The 25,182-nt window shown below is 41.5% G+C and overlaps 1 protein-coding gene across 2 annotated transcripts in view; it reads right to left on the minus strand.

Annotated features, from left to right (window-relative positions):
- The window catches only part of LOC609770 (contactin-associated protein-like 3), a 190,422-nt gene that overhangs the window by 45,991 nt on the left and 119,249 nt on the right, over positions 1-25,182 (minus strand). For both annotated transcript variants that reach the window (XM_038527282.1, XM_038527281.1), the window contains exons 10-12: positions 24,350-24,521; positions 16,069-16,175; positions 11,801-11,920 (exon numbers count right to left, since the gene is read on the minus strand). In XM_038527282.1, the coding sequence (XP_038383210.1) occupies positions 11,801-11,920; positions 16,069-16,175; positions 24,350-24,521 (399 nt within the window). The remainder of the gene's footprint in view (positions 1-11,800; positions 11,921-16,068; positions 16,176-24,349; positions 24,522-25,182) is intronic.

The raw sequence follows: 25,182 nt of genomic DNA on the forward strand, positions 1-25,182 counted from the left end.
TATTTCAACATTTTCCTGGAAAATTACTTAAAAGGACCTGGTGTTATTTTTTGCAATTACCTACTCACATTCATGGTCAGGGTTTCTTCCATCAGATGAAACGGGGTAAGAGGAGCCATGGAGAAGCCATGTGCTCAGCTGGGGAGTTCATCAATTACAATGCTGGGGTGTCATTTATTTTCACGCTTTATGGCACAAAGAAAAATGATGTGCCTGAGTGGCTCATATACGCTAGTGGTCACTATGATGGATTCATGGTCTTGCATGGTTAAAATGTAATAAGAGAAATCCTTTTCAAGTGGAGAGAAGGAAAAACATGAGTAGAATCTCAAAGCTGCCTTTTGAAAAAAAAAAAAAAAGAGAGAAATTTAAATTGCCCTTTCTAGAAATACTATTTCCAGGACCCCAACAAGGGCACATTATGTTTCCCTGATGTTCCACGATGTATAATGTTCATAGATTTTCTGAAGTGTAACTGGGAAGGCACCTTTGAGATGCAAAGTAACCTTAGCTCTCAAGCATGAGGAGAAGGACCACAGAATGTAAGTGACCAGCACGATGGAAAAATACTCTACGGTTTTTTGCTGTAGTTTGAAGCACAAATGAGATCTGAGGAAATTAATTGTAATGAGGGAAAATTTTAAACAGGATTTTTGAACTGTTGAATTAGACCACATCATATCATGTTCATCCAGCTCAGTGGAGCCTTTCATTTGTACACAAGTAGGGAGGCTGTGAGTGGCGCCTGGCCTGCCATTCGCTTAGGCAAATCAAATTAATTTGATGGTTTGGTTGGGTAGGCAGGATGTAAAAAAATAACACTGATTCACCATATCATATGACATCCCTAGCTTTTCTTCATTTTGCCAAATAATATCCACTTTGCAATTTGCAACACTTCCTACACTGTAGAACACACCTCTGAACCATAGCAAGGAGTCTTTTAGGGGAAAACAGGTGGTTGAATAGAAAAAGAAACAGATCTGTATTTTACACATTCAAGTAAACGTGAATCCAAAGCATTTCTGCTATGCTCATTTTCATCTCCCTGAGAGAAAAGAAGAAAAAAAGGCTTCTTCACAAAAAACTTGATGCCCATCTACTTGGTGGGTCTGTCACTCATGAGCTGGAAATTGATCTCGTGGGAAGGGAAGGCAAAAATCCCTTTCCTCACAGATGTCTTTTAAAATGAAGTCCCAGTTGGGTCCAAACACCACCTCTTTGGAAATGAAGCCAGCTGCCTGCATCTCTTCCAATGGGAAAGGAGTGCTCAGGTTCATAGAAGAGGAGGAAGGCAGCATGCCAGATGATTGGACCCATCACATCCCGCCTGCAGGTGAGGAACTGGTGGAGGAGGTACACTCCCAGGGGCACACGTGGGCAGGGTGATGGAAACAATAGCAGGCATCCCTGGTGCCACGAAGATGATGTGACCACCACACTGTGCCTCTGAGAGGGACAACCCCAAGCCTTCTCAGAACTCCACTGTGTTACTATCCAGAGAGAAACCCTACAGCGGGTGGCTGCCATCTGCTATTCAGCCCAATCGTCCTGCTACACAGAAAAGGAAAGCCTAGCAAAACTCACGTGGCCAACTTCAGGAAACCATATAAATTCACCACACATTTCTGAGCAACCCAGTGGGAGCCACTGGGCTTTCTGAGTAGGTCAAGTTCTTCAAGACCGCTGAGGTCCATGATCTTCCTGGAGTGCCTCATGCACCTGAGAGTTCTCCTGTATTTCAAATGAAAACACTCCAGGGGGGCGATAGAACTAGATCATGTGTGCACACGGGGCTGGTGATAGCCAAGTGGCTGCCGTGAATGTCCAGTGGCTGCCCCAAGGAAGACAATGGGTGGCTCTTATCTGCCCCTGCCCGGGATCTTGGAGGCACTGGCCCTGCCATGTTGTCTGTCTGCCAGAGCCAACGATGACTTGATGTCTGTGTTTCACCAAGGGGAGGGATGACTCCTCTAAGCAGGCAGCCTCCAGGTCCTGCTTAGAGGAGGCCCAGAGGTGCGACCTTCTCAGCCTCACACCTTTGGGTCCCTTCTCATCAATATTTGCACTGGGGCCCTTAGAAGGGCTGTCGTTCTTGCCACAGTTCTGATGCCATGAGCTTTTCATGATTTACTTCAATATTTGCCACACAAACAAATGCTCTAAGACATAACTAGATACTCCCCAAGAGGGTGTAGCTGCTTCACGGCCTCCTTCTCTTGGGATTTCAGAGGATGATCTTTTCACTTAATAGGTCACACTAAATGCAGTTTTAAGTGTCTGCTCAGTCATTAGTGCAGGCATCTGCTATTTAACATGTAAGGACACTTACTGAACACGACTTATAGTCTCTTGAGGCAACAGATACATGTGGTTGGCCCTGAGCCTGGCACCTCCCAAGAGCTCAATTACCGTGAAATGTCATTAGTATCTCCCCTTGCATTGCAGCCCACCACACAGCAAGATAGCAAAATAATTCCCTCAGAGTGAAAACCGTGTATATGCTTAGAAAATTAGATATGGACAGAGAACAATGTCATGGTCAATGAGAGAATATGGGTTATAATTTGTGTTCTTGGAAAAGTAAAAAAAAACTCTCTGAGCCTTCAAATCCATAGTTGGTAAAGGGGGAAAGTGAACCAGGGAACATCAAGATTGAAAACTATTGGGCAGCCCGGGTGGCTCAGCAGTTTAGCGCCACCTTCAGCCCAGGGTGTGATCCTGGAGACACAGGATCGAGTCCCACGTCGGGCTCCCTGCATGGAGCCTGCTGCTCTCTCTGCCTGTGTCTCTGCCTCTGCCTCTCTCTCTCTCTCTCTCTGTGTGTGTGTGTGTGTGTGTCTCATGAATAAATAAATAAAATCTTTTAAAAAAAAGAAAACTATTGTTCTGGCCATCTTCAAATGCCAAGGCAGTTAACCAAGCATGAGACTGGCCACGTTGCAATCTGAGTTTTATATTTTTATTGTTCGTCAAGACTATGTGCCTGGTTCATCCACACAGGCAGGGATGTGCTGTGTGGCTGATGAGAGCAGGAAAATGAACTTTTCTGAAACACGGGTGTTTTCTCCCCTTTGAGAGCAGTGACGGGACCTGCTCTAGAAGCTTTGCGTCACCACGCATGCTGGGCATGCCTATTTTGGGGGCTACAGGAAAGCTGCAGGAAATCAGCCAGAATGATGACCCCTCAGTGGGAGCAGAAAGGATTCTTTCCAGGCAAAAGCCAATATAAAAGTGACACAGGGTTATGGTGTATGGCAATCATCAAAGAGCAGCTCTTCTCTCTCTCTCTCTCTCAAATCTGACATTTCAACATTATATAATTTCCTGTAAGAGATACTATTTTCAAACAAAACTTGCCACACATGACGTCCAATGATGCCATGCTTACTGCCAACCTCAGTTTTCAAGAGCAAAGAAGTGAACAATGAAATCACAGCTCTTCCCAAGCAAAGAAAAATAAATACTGCAGCAGCTGTGCATGTACTCATGAAAGAAACTCTCCAACCCCACACTCAAAGACTCTTTTTTCTTTCTTTCCTATTTTTTAAACCAAATTTCCAACAAGTGTTCATATATTCAGGCATACCTCAGAGAAATCACAGGTCCAGTTCCAGACCACCACAATAAAGCACATACTGCAAGACAGTGAGTCAGATGAATTTTTGGGTTTCCATCCCTATAAAAGTTATGTTTCCACCATACTGAAATCTATTTTTTTAAAGATTTTATTTATTTATTCATGAAAGACACACACAGAGAGAGAGAGAGAGAGAGAGAGAGAGAGAGGCAGAGACACAGGCAGAGGGAGAAGCAGGCTCCATGCACCGGGAGACTGACGTGGGACTCCATCCCGGGACTCCAGGATCGTGCCCTGGGCCAAAGGCAGGCGCTAAACCGCTGAGCCACCCAGGGATCCCCCCATACTGAAGTCTATTAAGTGTGCAGTTGCATAATAGCATTATGTCTGAAGAAATGTACATACCTTAATTAAAAATACTTTACTGCTAAAAAAAATGCTAACTGTCATCTGAGCTCCCAGTAAGTTGTAATCTTCTTTGTTAGTGAAAGGTCTTGCCTTGATGTTGATGGCTGCTGACTGATCAGGGTGGTGGTTGCTGAAGGCCAAGGTGGCTGTGTCCACTTCTTAAAATAAGGCAACACTGAAGTTTGCTCCATTGATTGACTCTTCCTTTCATGAATGATTTTTCTGTAGCATGTAATGCTATTTGATAGTATCTTACCCACAGTAGAGCTTCTTTCAAACTATCAACTAAGTTGATGTAATATTCTAAATTCTTTGTTATTTCAACCATCCACACCCCCATGGATCCCAACTCAAGAAACCACTGTCTTTGCTCATTCAGCAGCAGTGACTCTTCTTCTGTTCAAGTCGCATCCTGAGATTGCAGTCGTTCCATCCCATCTTCAGGCTCCACTTCTAATTCTGGTTCTCTTGCTGTTTCCACCACCTCTGCAGTGACTTCTTCTTCTGAAATCTTGAATCCCTCTAAGTCATCCATGAAAATTGGAATAAATTTCTTCCAAAACCTAATAATGTTGATAGTTTGATCTCTCTCCATGAATCATGAGTGTTCTTCATGGCATCTAAGATGGTGAATCCTTCCCAGAAGGTTTTCAAGTGACATTGCCCAGATCCATCAAAGGACTCACTATCTATTACAGCTATATAACCTTAAGAAATGTATTTCTTAGAAAAGAAGCCTTGCAAGTTGAAATGACTCCTTGATCCATGGGCTGCAGAATGGATGCTACATTAGCAGGCAGGAAAACAGCATAAATCTCACTGCCCAACTACATCAGAACTCTTATACAATCAGGTATATAGTCAGTAAGTGAAGATAATATGAAAAGAATCTTTTTCTTTCTTAGTGGGTTTCAACAGTGGGCTTTAAACATTCAGTAAACCATGGTGTAAACAGATGTGCTATCCTCTAGGCTCTGCTGTTCCATTTATAGAGCACACGCAGAGTAGATTTACCAGAATTCCTAAGGGCCCTAGGATTTGAGAAATGATCAATAAGCACCTGCTACAAGTTAAAAGTGCCCAACTGCATTAGCCCCCACAACACAATCAGATTGTCCTCGAAAGCTCTGAACAGGCACTGACTTCTCCTCTCTAACCACACAAGTCCTAGATGACATCTTCTTCCCATGACAGGCTCTTTCACCCACACTAGCAATCGGTTGGTCAGCGTAGCTGCCTTCATTAATGATCTCAGCTAGATCTTCTGGATCACTTGCTGCAGCTCCTACACCAGCACTTGCTGCATCGCCTGGTACCTTCATGCCATGGATACGGCTTCCTTCCTTAGACCTCATGAACCAGTTTCTACTGGCTTCAGACCAGCTTCTTCCCCTCTCTCAGTCTTCACGGGATTGAAGAGAGTCAGTACCTTGCTCTTGGTGAGGCTCTGGCTGAAGGGAATGTTGTGGCTGGTTTGATCTTCTATCTAGACCACTAAAATTCCTCTATGTCAGCAATAAGGATGTTATTACTATTCATGTATTCACTGGAGCAGGACTGTCAGTGTCCTTCAAGAACTTTCCCTTTGCATTCACAACTTGTCGAACCATTTAGCACAAGAGGCCTCAGCTTTCCAAATGCCTTCCTCACTAAACTTTAATCATTTCTAGCTTTTGATTGAAAGTGAGAGGCATGCAGCACTTCCATTCAGTTGAACACATAGAGACTACTGTGTTGTAATTCATTGGCCTAATTTCAATAGTGTTGTGTCTTAGGACTAGGGAGCCCAAGGACAGAAAGGAACAGAGATGAGGAAATGGCTACTTGGTAAAGTGGTCAGAACACACACAACATCTATCAGTGAAGTTCACGATCTTAGATGCACATAGCTCATAGTGCCTGAAAACAATCACAATAGCAACATCAAAGATCACTGATCACAGATCACCATAACAAATATAATCATAACAAAAAGTTAGAAATGTAGTGAGAACCACCAAAATGTGACACAGAGACATGAAGCGAGCAGATGCTGTTGGGAAATGGTGTTGATAGACTTTCTCCACCCAGGGTTACCACAAACCTTCAATTAAAAAAAACAAAACAAAACAAAACAAAAAACAGTATCTGCCAAGTGCAATAAAGCAAAGTGCAATAAAATGAGGTATGCTTGTATTTAAAATAGCAAATGCAAACTTACAATATTCACAATATGTTTAATTAGCTGAATTACATCTCTCTCCCTCACTAGCCTGAAAGTCTATGAGAGAAGTTCATTCCGTCTTCTTACTCAAAGGCCATGTGGCACTTGGAAGCCCACAGCATAGCGGTCAAGTGGGGGAGTTGAGTGAATGAATGCATGCATTGAATGGTCGACCAGAAAGGGAGCTATTTGGTTGTGCTGAGACAGGAACTGCTGTAGGAAGACAGAAGTGAAAGAAACAGAAAATCTATAGGAATATACAAACATAAAAAGCATACCAGGATGGCTTTACTGTTGCCTATTCCATAGAGTGGTTTTTTTTTTTTTTAATTAATGTGAGCTGTACGTAATGCAACTGTGCTGTCTTCTGTTAGACCATGATGCTCGTTGGAGGCCAGCTGCAATTTCTATCACAGGAAGAGGGCTGTTTTAGGAACACAGTGGCTTGGTTTGCATAGCCGTGACTGAGTATGTGGTCACAATGAGTAAGAAGTGCTGAGTTATTGACATACTGAGTCAATGAATCAGAATCTGAGTGGGAAGCGGGCAGGTGCACAACAGACCCAGTCCTCAGCTTGTTCATCAAGCCCCCTGTTGATTCGTTTGAACCTGATGTGGAGCCACTGCTCTGACTCAATCCCATCTCCTCCTCGCAACAATTGTTCCCATGGTGCCAAGTCTGGGAACCAGTTTCTGGAGCCGAACAACTATAAACATAGAAAAGGACAACTGCACAGTGTTTCAGGTGGGCACACACAGCCCTCCTCTCCCAGTGGGTAGAGCCATGGAGTTCACATCTCTCATTCCACCACTAAAGAAATTATGTTCCACTTCTGCTTAGAAATGGATCGATCTGCCAACAAATGGCACAAAGAGTCCATTCAAAAATAGCTTACTTTTTTGTTTTGTTTTGGTTGTTTCTATACTAAAAGTACTAAACTTTATGCAGAGTATATCCTGGCCCTAGATTTTTGAAAGCTAAGGCTATAATCTTAGCCATTGGTTTAGAATTTCTTTTTGTATGTTTCTCCAAGTGTTAGAATTTGTTTATAGCAGTTAAAGAATACTTCATTGTCCACAGTCATTGTAGCATCATGGAGAAGGAGAACTTCACACCAGAGATATTTCTAGGCTTGGGGAAGAAGACCAAGATCTTAGTTCTTCCGCTGTCAATAACAAGGTTTGTTAGAAGGCACCTCATGTGACCCTGATCAGTAAGGACCATTTAGATGTAATTCTGGTTCATTCCTGTCTGTAGTTCCCCAGGATCACTCTGGATTTTTTTAAACTTTTGATTAAATACTTTGCAGTGTAGCTGCTGGAAATATTTGTTGTCTTTGGATGGCCTCTGCATTTCTCTGTCTTTAGCACATTGCTTTTCTTATGGCTTTGTGTTTCGTAAAAACACTTGGTATTTAACATTATTTGGAAATCCTCTCTATAGTATTTTTAAGTCTTGCTCCTCATTCTGCTGTGTGTGTGTGCGTGTGTGTGTGTGCTCTGTTCCATCTCAATCTTAATTCATGGAACTTTAGGGCATTTATCTCATCACATCAAGTAAGAATATACTGACTTCAGAAGTTTTCTTTAATGAGAGGCAACTATAAACTTCTCTAAAAAAAAAAACCTAATCACCCAAAAGATCCTGTGATACAATGATCTGTACTTAATGCTTGGTCATTTGCAAAGCAATACGAAGACATACATAGTTATTGGATACTTCACATCAACTACTATCTAAAAATAAAAACATACAGCAATATCAATCATTAAATTATTACCCATAATTTTCATGAATTCCTACTCACATACATACATGTGCACAATGTGCACTTTACAGCTCTTAAGACTTTCCAAAATTAAATTAGAGAGTTTAGAATATATTTAACTCACAGAATCAATGCCTTAGATATTATCTTAATGTATGCAAACAATTCTTATTGATTTTGTGGGTGTAGTCGTGGATTATTAAATTTCACCCACAGCCACCCATACAAATGGGAAAAACAGGACAATTGCCAGAACAGAAAAATGAACAGTGGCACCAAAATTTTACATCTGCGTTGGTTTTATTTCTCCATTCTGTGATGCCCTTTGCTCCCTTTCCATTTTAATTATTGTAGAGACAGAGCAGCCTGTGCACAGTCAAACCGAAGAGCCTCGGCTTCGTGGGGGTGGTTTCTAAATCTGTGCATACATTAGAATTTCTTAGGAAGCTTAATAAAACCACAGCTTTTCCTGGGATGCTGCCCCAGAATCTGGGTCTAGAGAGAGCAGAGCTTCCCATTAATGGACAAGTGTGTGGGGACCCCGAGGTGCCCTCTGTTGCAATGGGATCCTGGACAGTGTCCACTGGTGACAGTAAAGCAAATGAGAGCCTGCTGGTCTTTTAAATTAATTTGTAAAGTCACTCTCCAAATATATTTTTAGAAGTTTGTATTGCCAAGGATGTCGTAACCACCCAGTGGGCTTTTCGATGACACATTACACTTGATTTTATGACTAACAAACAGGTCCTCACTAACTAGACAAACAGCAGGCAACCCAAACTTCATGTATTCACTACAGGAATGCCAGTATCCCGTTTCAGTCATGCTTCCTCCCTGCTTATAAAATCTGCACCTTCTTTCCAAAGAAAGAAGGATTGGATTCTTTGGAATCCAATTCGTTTGGATTCTTTTTTTTTTTTTAAACAGGCTTTTTTTAAAATTTTTATTTATTTATGATAGTCACAGAGAGAGAGAGAGAGGCAGATACATAGGCAGAGGGAGAAGCAGGCTCCATGCACCGGGAGCCCGACGTGGGATTCAATCCCGGGTCTCCAGGATCGCTCCCTGGGCCAAAGGCACCAAAGGCAGGCGCCAAACCGCTGCGCCACCCAGGGATCCCCATTTGGATTCTTTATATCCAACATGGAAGGTTTTCTAGATGCCTGTCTTCTTCCAGCCACATCCCATCCACTGGTTCGGACTCTGATTTCCTCTCTTCTGCTCCCACCTGCCCTGCAGCCCCACCGTCTTGGCTCAACTACTGGAGCAACCCGCTAACTGGTCTCCTTGCTCCCTCCTGGCACAGCATGGTGGTTAAAGACCCAAACTGCCCCACTAGTGTGAGACCTGGACTTTCCAGGACTTTCCAGCTTTGTGACTTGGATGAAGGCACCATCTGGTCCTTCCACCCCTATTTGTTCAGCACACCAGACTCCCTGTGGCACACTCCCTCTGCTTTAAGGCCTGCTCAGGTTTTCTCAAACTGCTTCTTCTGAGCAGGTTGGCTCAAACATAACTTGCAAACTGAGTGCTTTTCTGATTCCTCTATTTAAAATTGTGACCACCCGCTTCCATGGTCGATGCCCCTGTCCCCTCCTGTATTCAGCTTCACAGCACCTGCTGCCTTTCAACATGCCACAAACTCCATCAGCTGCTCTTCGAGGTAGGGTCTTCTCGCAGACATGCACACCATACCAGGGGAGGGAATGTTCTACTCTATTCCCTGCTGCGGTTACGGCTGTTCCCAGCACAGAGTAGATTCTGAGGACATAGGTGTTCAATGTTGTTAGAAACTTTTTTCAGCTCTTCAGTTTTGTGCCTTTACCTGGACATTTCTTTGAGTCACCCGGGGGAGGAGAATGATTCACATCCTCAGCAGACAGTTTGCAAGACCTTCATCTTCTATATAAATTGACCAGGAGGGTTAACCAAGAGATTTCACCTCTTCCGTCCTATATGTAGAGGCTCCTTTTTGCCTCAAAGATTAAAAAAAAAAAAAAAATCCTAGCTTATATATCATCAGAGTGTTTCCTGTATTAACCAAAACAGCTGAGCATCTGCTCTTACTTTCTTTTTGTACTTTGACGATAACTACTCTTCCCTCTGGTTGTGGGTTCATTCTGAAAAGGTAGCAGCAATGACAGGCAATCAAAACACATCAGTTATGTCATGAAATTAGTCTTAAAACAAATGTCTTTGAACCAACGGTACATTCCAAAGGGGCTTTATAAATATGCTGAACGAAAGCCTCCTGGTGAAGCCAAGACCACGTGTCCACTTGTGATGATTAAAATATTTTTCTTTTATTATAACCATACACTGCAGACAATCAGGCAATTAGCTGTCTGTTATTCCTCTTGGCAGCAAATGTCTTTTTTTTTTTTATAAACGTGACCTCAGCCTTACCAACCCTGCCAACAGTTAATTATCAAGAAAGCAGCTTCAGTCATTGAAACCTTACTCATCTCTCAATGTGCCAGCTGGGATCATTTTCACTTTTCTATGGATCTTGAAATTTTTTCAACGTATAAGGAACTTTGCTTATAGGACAAAATATATGAAAATCTTTAATATGTCCTAGACTTCCGTGATAATTAAGCACGTGGTTGATAAAAGTAGAAAATATTATTGGGATGCCAGCATCTTTATTTAGCTTTTTTTTGTTCCTGGCATTCAATTGAGCCATGATAATGCCAGGAAAACAAGGCAGAAATTGAAAAAGTTAAAGGCCTGTTATAACCACTGGTGCCCAGAATATTTAAAAAGATCCCTTGGGCCATTTCCTCACATAACTTTACTTATCACACATCTTTCAGTACAGGTGAGTCAATATATTTATGTTTTGGTCAGTATCTATGATAAAATGTTTGTCCCAAAACCCCCAACAGCCATACATGTGCATCCAGTACAATGCTTGGAGGACCTTCCCATTTTCTATATAAACTTTGAGGGTAATTTTTGGGCTGGAAGGTATAATTGACAATTCAGATAAAATCATTCGATTAACCACTGCCAAAATGCTCAGATTCTGTGTCATGTATGAAACGGCCGTAGATATAAAACCTGCATTCAGACTTTCAGCTAGTCACAAACCATCATCATAAATTCACCCATAAATAACTCCTTCCTTGTAGAAATTCCATCCCAATCAGGATGACATGAAGTCAGAGCAAAGAAAGAAAATTATAACCTACTCATGGTTACCTTAGAACTACAGACAGCTGACTCTTTTCTGGCCAGTGTCTCAGAGTTTGCAGGGCCAAATTCTGCAGTTGTCCAAGTACCTGTTATGTCCACACCACTGGAGTAGCACGGAAAGTTTCATGAAGGCAGGTTGTTTCCTTTCTGTCAGTGAAATGTTATGTGAGTACATTCATTTCCTTGACAGGAAAGACCCTTTGAAACCCTAAAAAGTTGTTAATGGCAGCCAAGAAAGAAGTATAGTACAGGTTCTGGCATAGTGTGGACTGGACCTCTAAGTCACCCTAAGGATAAGACCTGGGGTCCATGAACGCAGATCCAGGAAGTGGCTGGGTCAGGGCCACAAAGCCATGAGGAGAAAATGTGACTATTGACACACACCATAGACACAGGTGTAAAAGAAGCATTAGAATCAGCATCAATTCTATTAGGGCAGCTGTCATTCGCTACGGTGGAGGCACTGATCCTCTGCAGAACCAGTTTACGACATTCCTGTATCTGGCCACCACATACAACTGGGTTTCTGGGGGAAATGAAATATTACTTATACACATGACTCTATGAGGTAAAACCTCTTGGTTTTGCACATAGCAACCAATTACATGAGCTTAACTGTCACAATAAAGCTTATTAGCATACCTGTCATGTTGCAATACACAAGAGCAGGTCCCAGCGGGCCACTTCCATCTGAATCAATATAGTAGAGCCCTGAGGAGTTTCCTCTGTGCTTGTGGGCTTCACAGGACTGCTCGTACAAAGCTGCAAAGGACAGGGATCTCAGACAGGGGCTGCAATTGTATGAATCCCAGCATGTCATTAATGATGGAAAACTTTCCCCAGTGACACTCATTCTCTCTTGTTCTTGGGGATGTTTTCTCTAGGGGAGTGTCCCCTGTTTCAGTCAGGCAGCATGAAGACTCTGAAGCTTGCAGTGAAAGATGTTAAGAGGTATCACTATGTGGATCTGAACCCTGCTTTGTCTAGAAACAAGATTCTTTCCAAAATCATGATAATTGGACTCATGTCTACTTCTACTCTGCCGTATAATATCTAAGGAACTGAAGTGCACTGGCTTTGTCTCCCTGAGTGATCTGTTATTATGTAATAACCACGTTGATGTATTAAAGTACTCAGTAATTATATCCTCTGTTTACTTAAAACAATCTACACGTGCAATGCATTGTTTTCCAGGTGAGTTTTATAAATCAGCAACTCTTCTTCATTCAAATTTTAAGGTGTGTTTTAAAAATAAATTTCCTTAAATGCTTTGCAAATGATTATTCAAGAAAACTGAAAGTCAAATATATATATATATATATATATATATATATATATATATATATATATATATATATAAAATGTCTCTTTGCAATTTCAATGTATCCTGATTCTTAGTTGAATTTTTTAATATGTGAAATAAATGTTTTGCTATCACGAGGCAAGTGATTAACATCTGCAGATGATGGACTTAATTAATGTTCAGAATATGTTTAAATGACTAATCAACTGAGTAATACCTCCCATGTGCATCACTCATTTCCTTGACAGGAAAGACCCTTTGAAAACCTAAAAAGTTGCTAATGGCAGCCAAGAAAGAAGTATAGTACTGGTTCTGGCATAGTGTGGACTGGACCTCTAAGTCACCCTAAGAATGAGGCCTGGGATCCATGAACGCAGATCCAGGAAGTGGCTGGGTCAGGGCCACAAAGCCATGAAGTAGAGTGATCCTAGTAGGGACAAAGGGTGCAGAGTGGGGGCTAAGAATTGATGCTATTCTACACTGAGTTATCCACATTTTAAAACTCTGCCTATTGGGATCCCTGGGTGGCGCAGCGGTTTAGCACCTGCCTTTGGCCCAGGGTGTGATGCTGTCGACCCGGGATTGAGTCCCATGTCGGGCTCCCGGTGCATGGAGCCTGCTTCTCCCTCTGCCTGTGTCTCTGCCTCTCTCTCTCTCTCTGTGTGTGTGACTATCATAAATAAATAAAAATTTAAAACTCTGCCTATTTCAAAGAATGAAGAAAATCCTGGAGAAGGGGAGGGGTGGAGCAGAGAGATTGTTTTTCTCCCTTCTCACAGAAGAAGATCAAATGTTTGTGTGTTCAGGGATTTTGCAAAATAAAACATTCTTTTATAAAATATGGCCAAGTGTCAAGTGTGTCAAATTAGATTGGCCCCAGTCAATAGCTCACCTGGGACCATCTATTCTGATGGCCACAAGGACAATATGGATTGCTTTCCCAGACATGCTGCCACTTTGTCCACTCATGTTTAAATTTCTACAAATACATAAACATGCTCCTAACTGCCTAGAATAGTGTCCAGAGGGACAGACACCAAGTGATAACAGTGGTTACATTTGGGTTGGTCCCTCGAGGGTAGAGGAAGAAACACTAGAAAGACACCTATTCTAAATGTGAATGCACACACATTAATTGTGCACTTACACCAAACACTAGTGGCCTCTGATCCCTTACTGTGGGTTTGGAAATATCTCACCTTCACTTGGGTATACAGTTAGAGAATCATAATTAAGTCACTATCATTATTAGACCAAAACTGAATTATTCAGGCCCAAGTTAAAGAGCCTTTATTAACACCTGTGAATTTTTAAATCAGAGTTGTTTGGAATGATGTTTAAATCAAAGTTGCTGATAACACTGTAGCAATCATCCCTTAGTTGTTAATATTCAGTAGGTATCTGCTTTGTGTTAATATTCAGTAGGTATCTGCTCTATCTTGCCAGGTGTGATGGAGAGGCACTGTAAGAGGCCACCCCCATTCCAGGCTGCAACTCTGGACAAATACTCAGCTGCAGAATTCCCAGATGTCTAGCTCCTTCCAAATAAAGAGGTGTCTTTATTTGGAAGTAGTTCTACAAGTTCTACGTGACACCTACTAGTGAATAGGTAGATGCAAGTAGAATTGCTCTGGTTGAACTTATGGGATTTTTAGGGGGCTAAGTTACCTCCCTTTGTCTTCAAGAGCCTCCTAGTTCCTTTGTGGAACCCCATGGGCTGCAGACCAGGGCTTCTCATCCCAACATGAATGCCTGTTTCCCTGGGGTTCAGTTCACATAGGTTGGATACATGACAATCTATGCTCTGCCTGGGTGAATTTTCATGTCATGCTGGTTCTCTAAAGACCCAGAGAGGGGGAAATGAGCTACAAAAGAAGGGACTCAGAAATCCGGAAAACAGTAGGGAGGTTCCTCAAAAGTTGAAACTAGAGCTACCCTATAACCCAGCAATTGCACTACTGGGTATTTACCCCAAAGACACAAATGTAGTGATCTGGAGGGGCACTTGCACCTCAATGTTTATGGTATTAATGTCCACAATAGCCAAACCATGGAAAGAGCCCAGATGTCCATCAACAGATGAATGGATAAAGAGGTGGTATATACAATGGAATATTACTCAACCATTAAAAAAATGAAATCTTGCCAATTACAACATTGATGGAACTAGAGAGTATTATGATAAGTGAAATAAATCAACCAAAGAAAGACAAATATCATATGATCTCACTCATATGTGGAATTGAAGAAACAAAACAGAAGAGCATAGGGGAAGGGAGGGAAAAATAAAACAAGATGAACTCAGAGGGGGAGACAAACCATAAGAGACTCTTAATCATAGGAAACAAACAGAGGATTGCTGGAGAGGAGGGGGTGGGGGGATGGGGTAACTGGGGGATGGGCATTAAGGAGAGCACTTGATGTCATGAACACTGGGTATTATATGCAACTGATGACTCACTGACCTCTACCTCTGAAACTATAATAATACACTATATGTTAATTAATTTAATTTAAATTAAAAATGAGAAATGTCAGCAGCAATACACAAAAAAAAGGAAAGAGTAGAATAAAAACATAAACAACAAAAGCCAATAATTAGAAAGCAATAAGGATCCCAGGGCTCCATTGTAAGCTTCTAGTCGGTAATGAAATTAGGAGTTCACAAAGTTTGGTTAGCTGTGAAATTGAGAGAGTAATTCTTCAGGAAAGAGACTGGTGTTCGAGATGGAAGAAATGGGATGGAGAGGTGGTCAAGAGTCCTGGCTGGCACCTGGCCTCTCCTTTTTCTCCAGTGTGCAGTGTGGAAAATAAAACACTTACCTTCTAGGGCAGTTTTGAGGATTAAAGGAGTTGAAACATGCAGAGAACAAGAGAGAACTAGGATCCCACAGGCACGTGGTAGGCTCCCAGTGTGTTAACCACCTCCAATAAGACTGCAAGGGATCTAAATGTTCCCATCCTGTGCTCCTCAGAAGACTCTCCTCAATTGATTTCATAAATACTAGCAATCAGTAACTCATCCTCTGTACTTTGAGAACTAAAATTGGGTTCAACTCAATGAACAGAAAAAGTAACACTATCATGCCATCTAGATTGTTTTTTTGTATTTTGGGTTTTTTTTGGGGGGGGGGTTGTTTTTGTTTTACTACTTATTTCTCATACTTATTTTTCTTTGCCTGCTCCTTTCTTTTTTTCCTGTCCTATTTGATACTACATACTTCCATAAGCTGCCTTAACATCACTAGGGAATAAAATGAATGAAAAATAAACCAGCCAGGGCCACCTGGGTGGCTAAGTCGGTTGAGCATCTGACTCCGGATTTCAGCTCAGGTCATGATCTCAGGGTCATGAGATAGATCCCAGTATGGAGTCTGCTTGGGATTCTCTCTCTCCCTCTCCCCCTGCCCCTCCCCTCACTCTCTAAAATAACTAAATAACTAAATAAATATGACAAAAATTCATCTCTAAAATACTTCCTGGTTTTTGTGGTTGCTTTTTAGCACATGGTTGCACAGGTACAGACACATATACACCAAATCATGAAAAGGAAAACACCTGCACAGAAATCAGAACAGAAAGGTAAACAGTGAGGGGTGAGGCTTACAGGAATGGCAAGTGGCGCCTGTGTAGCCAGTGTGTGCGCAGTCACAGGAGAAGGTGTCCCAGGACTGGGAACATTCGCCCCCGTGTTCACAGTAGCTGGGCAAACACCTGCAATAAAACAGATACAACTGCTATTTCCCACATTCGGTCAGGAGAAAGTGTGTATCTTAACATTAACCTGTAACAGTGAAAGATGGTACTGATGGCTTGAAGAGAAAAATGATACCATGAACAAAACTTGTTGGGTCTGTCAAGAAGGGGGTTCCTAATGCAATACCCACTACAGACAAAGAAACACACTAAATGTTACCAGTTGTCATGTACTGACAGCAGATAAATTTTCTACATATCACATTGTACCCAAAAAAAATCTGTTTCTTTTTCACAAATAAGGCAAGATCAGTTCCATCCATGATCAGAGACAAACTGCTAGCAATGGCCACAGGCACTTACTTCACTTGTTTCCCTCCCTGCTTTCATGTTCCTTGCAGTGAGACCTGCAGATTCTTTCACAGAGAGGGACAGCCTACTTCAATCTGTTTTGGTCTTAGGACCTGCTCTGACAAATGGAGCGTTAGCAAACTGATATTTCAGAGGCTAGAAAAGTGTCTAGGAGGCAAAAGACCTGTATCCAGAAAACTGTAACATATTGATGAGAGAAACCGGAGATGACACAAACCAAAAGAAAGACATGCTATGCTCATGGGTTGGAAGAATTAATATTGTTACAATGTCCATACTACCCAAAGCAATCTATCTATTGAATGCAGAACCTATCAAAATCCCAATAGTACTTTTCACAGAATTAGAACCCCCCCAAAAAAATCCTAAAATTTGTATGGAACTACAAAAAACTCTGAATGGTCAAAACAATCTTGAGAAAGAAGAACAAAGCTGGAGGCAGGAGTCTAGATTTCAAACTATACAACAGAGCTATAGTAATTAAAATAGGATAGTACTGGCACAAAAACAGAGACAGAGATCAATGGAATAGAAATGAAAGTACAGAAATAAATCCATTATTATATGGCCAATTAATGTATGGCAAAGGAGGTAAGCATATAAAATGGTTAAAAGATAGTCTCTTCAATAAATATTGGAAAAACTGGACAGCCACATGCAAGAGAATAGAACTGGACCACTTTCTTACACCATACACAAAATAAACTCAAAATGGATTAAAGATCTAAATGTGAGACTTGAAACCATAAAACTCCTAGAAGCAAACATAGGCAGTAAACCCTTGCACGTCAGCCTTAGCAATATTTTTCCTAGATGTCTCCTCAGGCAAAGGAAACAAAAGCAAAAATAAACTATTGGGACTACATCAAACAAAGAAACTTTTGCACCTTGAAGGAAACCATCAACAAAACGAAAAGGCAACCTTTTGAATGAGAGAGGGTATTTGCAAATGATATATCCAATAAGAGCTTAATAAACAAAATATATAAAGAATTGATACAGTTCCACACCAAAAAAAAACCCCAAACAAAACAAAGAACAAATTAAAAAATAAGCACTGAATCTGAACAGATGTTTTCCTAAAGAAGACATATGGATGGCCAACAGACACATGAAAAGATGCTCAATATCACTCATCATCAGGGAAACACAGGTCAAAACCATGATGAGATATCACCTCACTCCAGTCAGAATGATGAGTATCAAAAAGACAAGAAAAAGCTAGTATTAGAGAGAATGTGGTGAAAGGGAACCCTTTTGCACTGTTGGTGGGAATGTTAATTGGTGCTTCAACTGTGGAAACAGTGTGAAACTTCCTCAAAACAGTGAAAACAGAAATATATGATCCAGTAATTCCACTTCTGAGCAGTTATCCAAGGAAACCAAAACATGAATTCAAAAGGATATATGCACCCCTATGTTTATTATAAGCATTATTTACAATAGCCCAAACATGGAAGCAACCTAAGGACTCATCAATAGATAAATGGATAAGGAAGATGTGATATATATACACAATGGTACATCACTCGGGCATAAAAAAAAAACGAAATTTTGTTATTTGATACAACATGGATGGATCTAAGAGGTATTATACTAAGTGAAATAAGTCCGATGGAGAAAGACAAGTACCATAAGATTTCAGTTGTATGTTGAATCTAAAAAAAAAAATGAATAAGCAAAAAACAATACAAAAGAGAAAGAGGATCACTAATAGGAGAGCAAACCAGTGGTTGCCAGATGATGGGGAGAGGAGAAGGACAAAATATGTGGAGGAGATTAAGAGGTACAAACTTCCATTTATTAAATAAGTGACAAGGATGAAGAATACAACATAGAAAATAGAGTCAATAGTACTGTAATAAGTTAGTGTGGTGACACATGGTAACTATACTTTTTAGGGTGAGCGCTTTATAATGTATGTAATGGCTGACTCACTATCTTGTACACCTAAAACTAATAAAATATGTCAACTGTATTTCAATTAAAAAATAAAAGAATTTAAAAAGTTAACTCAAGGGGCACCTTAACTGTAGTCAGTTAAGCATCTGCCTTCAGCTTAGGTCATGACCCTGGGGTCCTGGGATCGAGCCCTATGTCAGGCTCACTCGTGGAGAGCCTGCTTCTACCTCTCATCTCTGCTCATGCTCTCTCTCTCTCTGTCTCTCAAATAAATAAAATCTTTTTAAAGGAAGTTAACTAAAGTTAGATCATAGACCTAAATATAAAATACCAAACTCTTAAACTCCCAGAATATAACACAGGAGAAAATCTAGCTGACCTTGGGCTTGGCGATGACTGTTCCGATATGGTCTATGAAAGAAAAAAACTGGAAATTTGGACTTCATTAAAATTCAAAACTTCTCCATTATGACACTGTTAAGGGAATGAGAATTCAAACCACAGACTAGGAGATGGTCTTTGCAAAACACACATCTGACGCAGGATTGATATCCACAATATAGGTAAAATTCTTTCAAGATTCAACAATAAGGGCAATGAACAACCAATTAAAAACTGGGTCAAAGATGTGAACAGATGACTTATAAAAGAAGATTAACAAGATGGCAAATACACATATGAACACATGCTCAATATTATTAGTCATTAGGAAAGTACCAATCAAAACCACAATGACATGCCACTTCATACCCCCAGGGTGGCTATAATCAAAAAGACATAGTAACAGATGCTCACAAGGAGTGGACCCTTCTACATCATCATTGGGAAATAAAATGGTGCTTTGGAAATCAATCTGGAAGTTCTTCGAACAGTTAAACACAGAGTCACCACGGACCTAGCAATTCTGCTCCTAGGTACATGCCCAGGAGAACTGAAGACATAGGTCCACACAAAAACCTGTACATGAGTGTTCATATCAGCATTATTCATAAGAGTCACAAAGTAGAAACAACCTAAATGTCCATCAAATGAGGAATGGATAAAACAAAGGTATTATATTCTTTCAAAGAAATATTATTCATCACAGCTTTGTTATTAATGTAGAAAAGAAGATCCACATCAACTTCAAGGTACGTTACTTGGGTCCTGACAAGTCACATTGCCTCTCTTGTTTATATAGCGAAAGCTCTCAATATAGTCCCTCGAAAGCCTCATACATTTGCAGGATCTGTGTAACTATTCATTATCCTCTGGATCTCAATGCCTATTTCTTTCAAGGAGTCAAAGGAATGGGTAACTTTGGGTTACTTCTACTCTATGCACAGCATTCTTTTTATATTTGGGAGAAAAATGCTGGAAATAAGCCCAATTTCTTTCAACAGACACATATAAACACTCTCCTGCTGTGTCTTCTGGCATTTGAGTGGAAGACACCTGATTATTTGCCAAGAACTAGAAGGTGAGCTTCTTGGAAGAATAGAATGATGTCTCTTCACCTCCAAGGATTAGAGGGCAGGTCAGTCTGCATCCAAGCCATTCCCTTAGTGACTGTTGTCCAATGTCCTTGGCTCATTTAGGGCAGCTTCCTTGACTCTACACACTTGAGGTCAGTTTCCTCACCCCCAAACTCCTGCCTTCCTGGCAGGACCCAGAATGCACATGGAGGCACCAGCTTTCCAGTAAGAAAACTAAAAATGGCAGCACACCCCCACGTGTGTGAATGTGCAGACACACCAGTGTGAATCTTAACCTGACTTGAATACTGCTCCACTGCCACAGACCTGGGATTGGTGGGAACCACACTCCAACATGCTGGCTATGATTACATGCAGATGAGGTGAGCTCAGTCTATACCAGTTTCTTTGGGAAGGGAGGTTACAAATCCTACACATCGTGCATCGGCCAGCTCCCTCCCAAATTTAGGCAAGATGTTGGCTAGAATTGATACAGAGGAGAGCAATCAGGATTGGGACAGTGCTTAACACCCTGACCTCTAAAAAATTGTTATGAGAATAGACTTTAGCTGAGAGGATAGAGCCAATTCAGGGAACCCATTGGGTACTTGCAAGACCATGGTGGGTAAAGAGTGCCTGGACTTAGAGCAGGAAAGTTGAGGATTTATGGTAAAAATCTGGGTGGGACAAAGGATACTATGAAGCATTTGGTGAATGGGCTAGGGTCTCATTCCTGAAAGATGGAATAGAAACAGGATCTTCTTCTCTACATTGAGTGAAAAAGAGATCCTTGCTTTGAGATGGAGGCTTGAGGAGATGTCATGTTACAATTCTTCTCAGCTTTAGGATTTTGTACTTCTATGATTCCCAAAATATCTTAAGATCTAATAACTAAACTTCTTGACTCTGTCCTTCCAAAAATCATGCTTCTCCTCCATCACTATCCCATTGAGTGGTGATACCACCCTTTACCCAGCTGTCCAAGCCAGAATCTAAGGGTCATCCTGCCATGTCCCTCTCCATCACCTCACAGTCAAGCAGCACACCAGTTTGTGATTCTGTCCATCAAACACCATGTAACTCACCCACATTCTTCTCCTCCCTACTTCAGGCCATCATCCCTTCTCATATGGGTAGGCAATCCCCTACCTGGTCTCCCAGTCACACATCCACTCTCTGTGGCCCACACACAAATCATCTTGCCTCTTGTGTGCAGTATTGCTTAACTGCACAAGTGGCTTCCTAGCGTGAAGCACTCAGTGATTTCCCAGGGAACCTTAGATCAACGTCCAGATTTCAAGTCAGACCTCTGTGGTGTAACTCCTGCCCAGCCAGACAGCTCCATCTCTCACCATCCCCTGCTCCTCCTCCTGAGACCCCTAATTTCTACAGCAGTCATGCTCAAACAGGCAGACTTAAGGCTGCACTTTGGGCTTGGGTATGTGGCTGTACCTTTGCTGGATGTCCAGCCTCATTCACTTAACTTACTCCCCTTCTACCCCAGAGTAGGTGTCTCTCTCTTCTCTGACAGCCCTGCCTCATCCCAGCACAAATTAGGTGCCCTTCCCACATGTCTCCAAAACCCCCTAAAACTTCCACTTCGGCCTATTTATCTTCTCTAAAAAACAACACATAGAGTGCATGTTGTTGTATTCAACATCTAGAAGATTAAAGCTGGCTAAATTCCACAGAGGTGGAAAAAGTGGCCCCATTAGTACAGTCCATACCTCGAGGTGTTCAAGATGGCATTTCTGTGACCCTAAAAGAAACCTGTACAGAACCGTGTAACTGAGTTATATGACATGAAATCCTAATGCCCAAAACACAATTGGGGTAAGACACGATCCCTCCTCACGGCTACCTTGTCCCCGAAACCTCATTCCCAAGAACCTACCACTTTCCCTGTGTCATGGGAGCCTTGGGAGGGAGGACAGAGCACCATGTGCATGAGTCCTTGTGTGGCTCAGGAAGGCTTCCTATGTCCCCATCCAATTTCAAATATCTTTTCATAACCTGCTATACTGCTGGGCCCGGAATGCTGTTATGCATCATGAATTATTAACTCCTATGCCTGATGGATGAGAGTTACAAAATCACCTGCATTCTAATAATAAATCTCAGTTTCACCTGAGCACACCATGACGTGCTCTGACAGGCAGGGTGTGGGCTGGTGGATGGCCAGGCTCAGCACAGAGCACCTGGCAAGAGCGCGGGCATGGATGTTTGTCCTGTTCTTACAGGAATCTATTTCATGATGCAGTGAACACGGAGCTGGTAGGTAAGGCCTGAAGCACTAAGAAAGAATGAACCTTTTTCGTAGTGGTGAATAAGGACACTTTCTAGATGTTAAACCATAAAAACCATTAAAAAAATATAATTATTGACTGTATTAGCCAAAGTGCCGACAGCTCTTTTCATACGCATTTACAGAGTTGCCATGAACCTCAATGTCTGCTTTCAGCAGAGAAAGTAGCTTAACATCCCAGATTCCAGAAGTCTCCATCCATTGTTGGTACACATTTCTAAAAATAATTTTTAGGGGTACCTGGTGGCTCAGAGGATGAGCATCTCTGCCTCTCTCTGTGTGTCTCTCATGAATAAATCAATAAAATCTTTAAAAAATAAAAAATAAAATAAAAATCATTTTTAGGTGTGATCTGGAAAATCCATTTCGGTGACATAGATACACACACACACACACACACACACACACACACACACCATGCATACTTTGTTGTCCTTGTTGTTTTGGCTAAAAGACCTTTATGCACAAAGGGGCAACATGCATTTCTTATGTACAAGAAATATCGTGATTACGCCGTACTTTGTGAGGGAATTCCCCGGACACTACAATAAGTTCACAACTGAAATGTCAACCCAACCACTGACCCCTGACTCTCCTAAGGCACCAATGGCCATTCCCATGGGTGAAGATTGTACCCAACTTCCAAGCACATATTTCTGAACCCCCTGCCAATACCGCGATTCAGGATTCCAAAGCTAGCTGAAGTTATGACTTACAGATTGAAGCCAGTTCCTATGCCAGAATAAATTTCATAATCTGAAAATTGAGATTCAGAGTTTTTCGCTGCATTCTTTGAGTCTTTTTGTCCCCCTGCAAATGAATGGGATGTGAACTAAGCACATGAACATCTGCATTAAAGAAATCAAGTTTTTATGAGTTAATATTTCACGTCCTGGAATTTATGGTGTTCTAACACGCTGCCAAATTGCAATGCAACTTGTAGTTTATTGCACATGACATGGAATACCAATTAGTGTTAAATTTGGAATAGATTTACCACACAAAGCACTTCACAGAGCGTGAACTTTGAAGAGGTTGGCCACGTACGGACACATGAGGGTGTCTGGGGTATGTTCGTTTATTCAACAGCAATGTAAGGCACTCCTACTGCAGGAAGGTCAAACATACAAGGCACCGAAAAAAATATTAATGTGTTATAGCTAAGCCATCCCTTTTAGCCAGAAAAACTGAAAGTCAGGTAGCACGACAAACAAGACAATTTGAATAAAGTTGCAATGCTTGGTGATTTCAACACGCTGCTGTTTCAAAGCTTTTCTTTTTTTATTGAGGTATAATTGACTTCTAACACTGTATTAGTCTCAGGTGTACAACATAATGATTCAGTATTTGTATATATTGTGACACGATCACCACAATAAGTCTAGTTAACATCCATCACCACACATACTCACAGTTTTTTCCTGTGATGAGGATTTTCAAGATCGACTCTCTTAGCAACTTTCAAATATGCAAAACAGTACCAACTATAGTCATTATGCTGCATATTACATCCCCATGATCTACTTATCTTATAACTGGAAGTTTGTGCCTTTTATCTCCCTTCACCCGTTCACTCATTACCTCCTTCAATGAATTGGCACTATGCTCAGTGTGAGGTAACTGGGTTCTTTCCATTCTTTCTCGTGTTTACATGACTAGAAATCCCAGAAGGTTCAACCTTTCCAAGAGGAAGAGTTACTTTTCATTTTCCACATAGAGAAGAGAGTGCGGGGTGAACCCAGCTGACCACAGGCAACTTTTGACTTACTGGTCCTCAGTGATTCATGATCTCTTTAGAATATTCCATCTGTTTTGTGCAGTGGAAGAATTTTTTAAAGTATTAAACTCATCAGTATTTACACTCATCAATAATTATGGCACCATTAACAGTAGTCTGTAAAAACTAAGTAGCCTGGGGACATAGACAAGGAAAATTCATGACAGTGCGTCTTCTAAGAAAATACCATTTGAAAAGAGCAATTATAAAATTAATGATCGTCATTTTCTTGTTTTCAATTAATTATAACTTTCCCATGCTGGATTGGCTATCAGGAAGAGAGAAGGCGCTAGAAAGAGGTGCACTCTCTCAGCGGTTTGTTTTTAACCTATTATCAAAAAATTGAAATCATGAATGCTAGAGTGACCTGGGATGGCCTTACCTGTCCATGAGGCCGCACGAGTCGATCTGGAGGTCACGAAACCTCCCCAGTGTTCCCTGCTGTACTGTGATGGGATCTACCTCCTGGTCACCAATAGAGATGAGCCTCAGGCAGCCCTGAAACCCGGCCAGGGCACCTCCACATCCAGGGCCAGAGCTGCTGTCCGGGCAGCCTGGATGGACATGGAGACACAGAAAGGAGAAGGTCAACAGTCGTGATCAAAAGAGTGTGCAGCATTTCATACATGTAAGTATAATGTCTCCTCCTGTTTGCAGATGCCTGAGGATCCTGCTTCCCCCATGGGTTAGAAGGGTCACACTCCTCGTGGATGGGGCAATGGATGCCTGAGGATAGACATTGTTGGTTTTGGTAAAGCACAGAAATAATAACAACTAGAGCCAGGCTTATGGACAGATGAGCTGAAGGTAGGATGTAAAATCCTACCAGTAGAGTCAAGGCACATTTAATTTAAGGAGAATCTAGGGGCACCTGGGTGGCTCCGTCGGGTACGCGTCTGCCTTCGGCTCAGGTCATGATCCCAGGGTCCTGGGATGGAGCCCCAGAGTAGGGCTCTCTGCTCAGTGGGGTGTCTGCTTCTCCATCCCCTTCCCTCTCCCCCTGCTTGCGCATGTGCTCTGTCTTGCTCACTTTCTCTCTAATATGTCATAAAATCTTTTTAAAAAAATCAAGCAGAATTTGATTTCTCTTTTGAAAGCACAAAGAAGAAATCATTCCTTTTAGCATGACATTAAACTCTATGAACTAAAGACCGTGTGATAACAGAATCAGAAAAAAAAATCGCAGGCCTAATAGGACTTGCTAAATTTAAAATG

This window comes from Canis lupus, chromosome 1, assembly GCF_011100685.1.
Source record: "Canis lupus familiaris isolate Mischka breed German Shepherd chromosome 1, alternate assembly UU_Cfam_GSD_1.0, whole genome shotgun sequence".
Classification (NCBI taxonomy): Eukaryota; Metazoa; Chordata; class Mammalia; order Carnivora; family Canidae; genus Canis; species Canis lupus.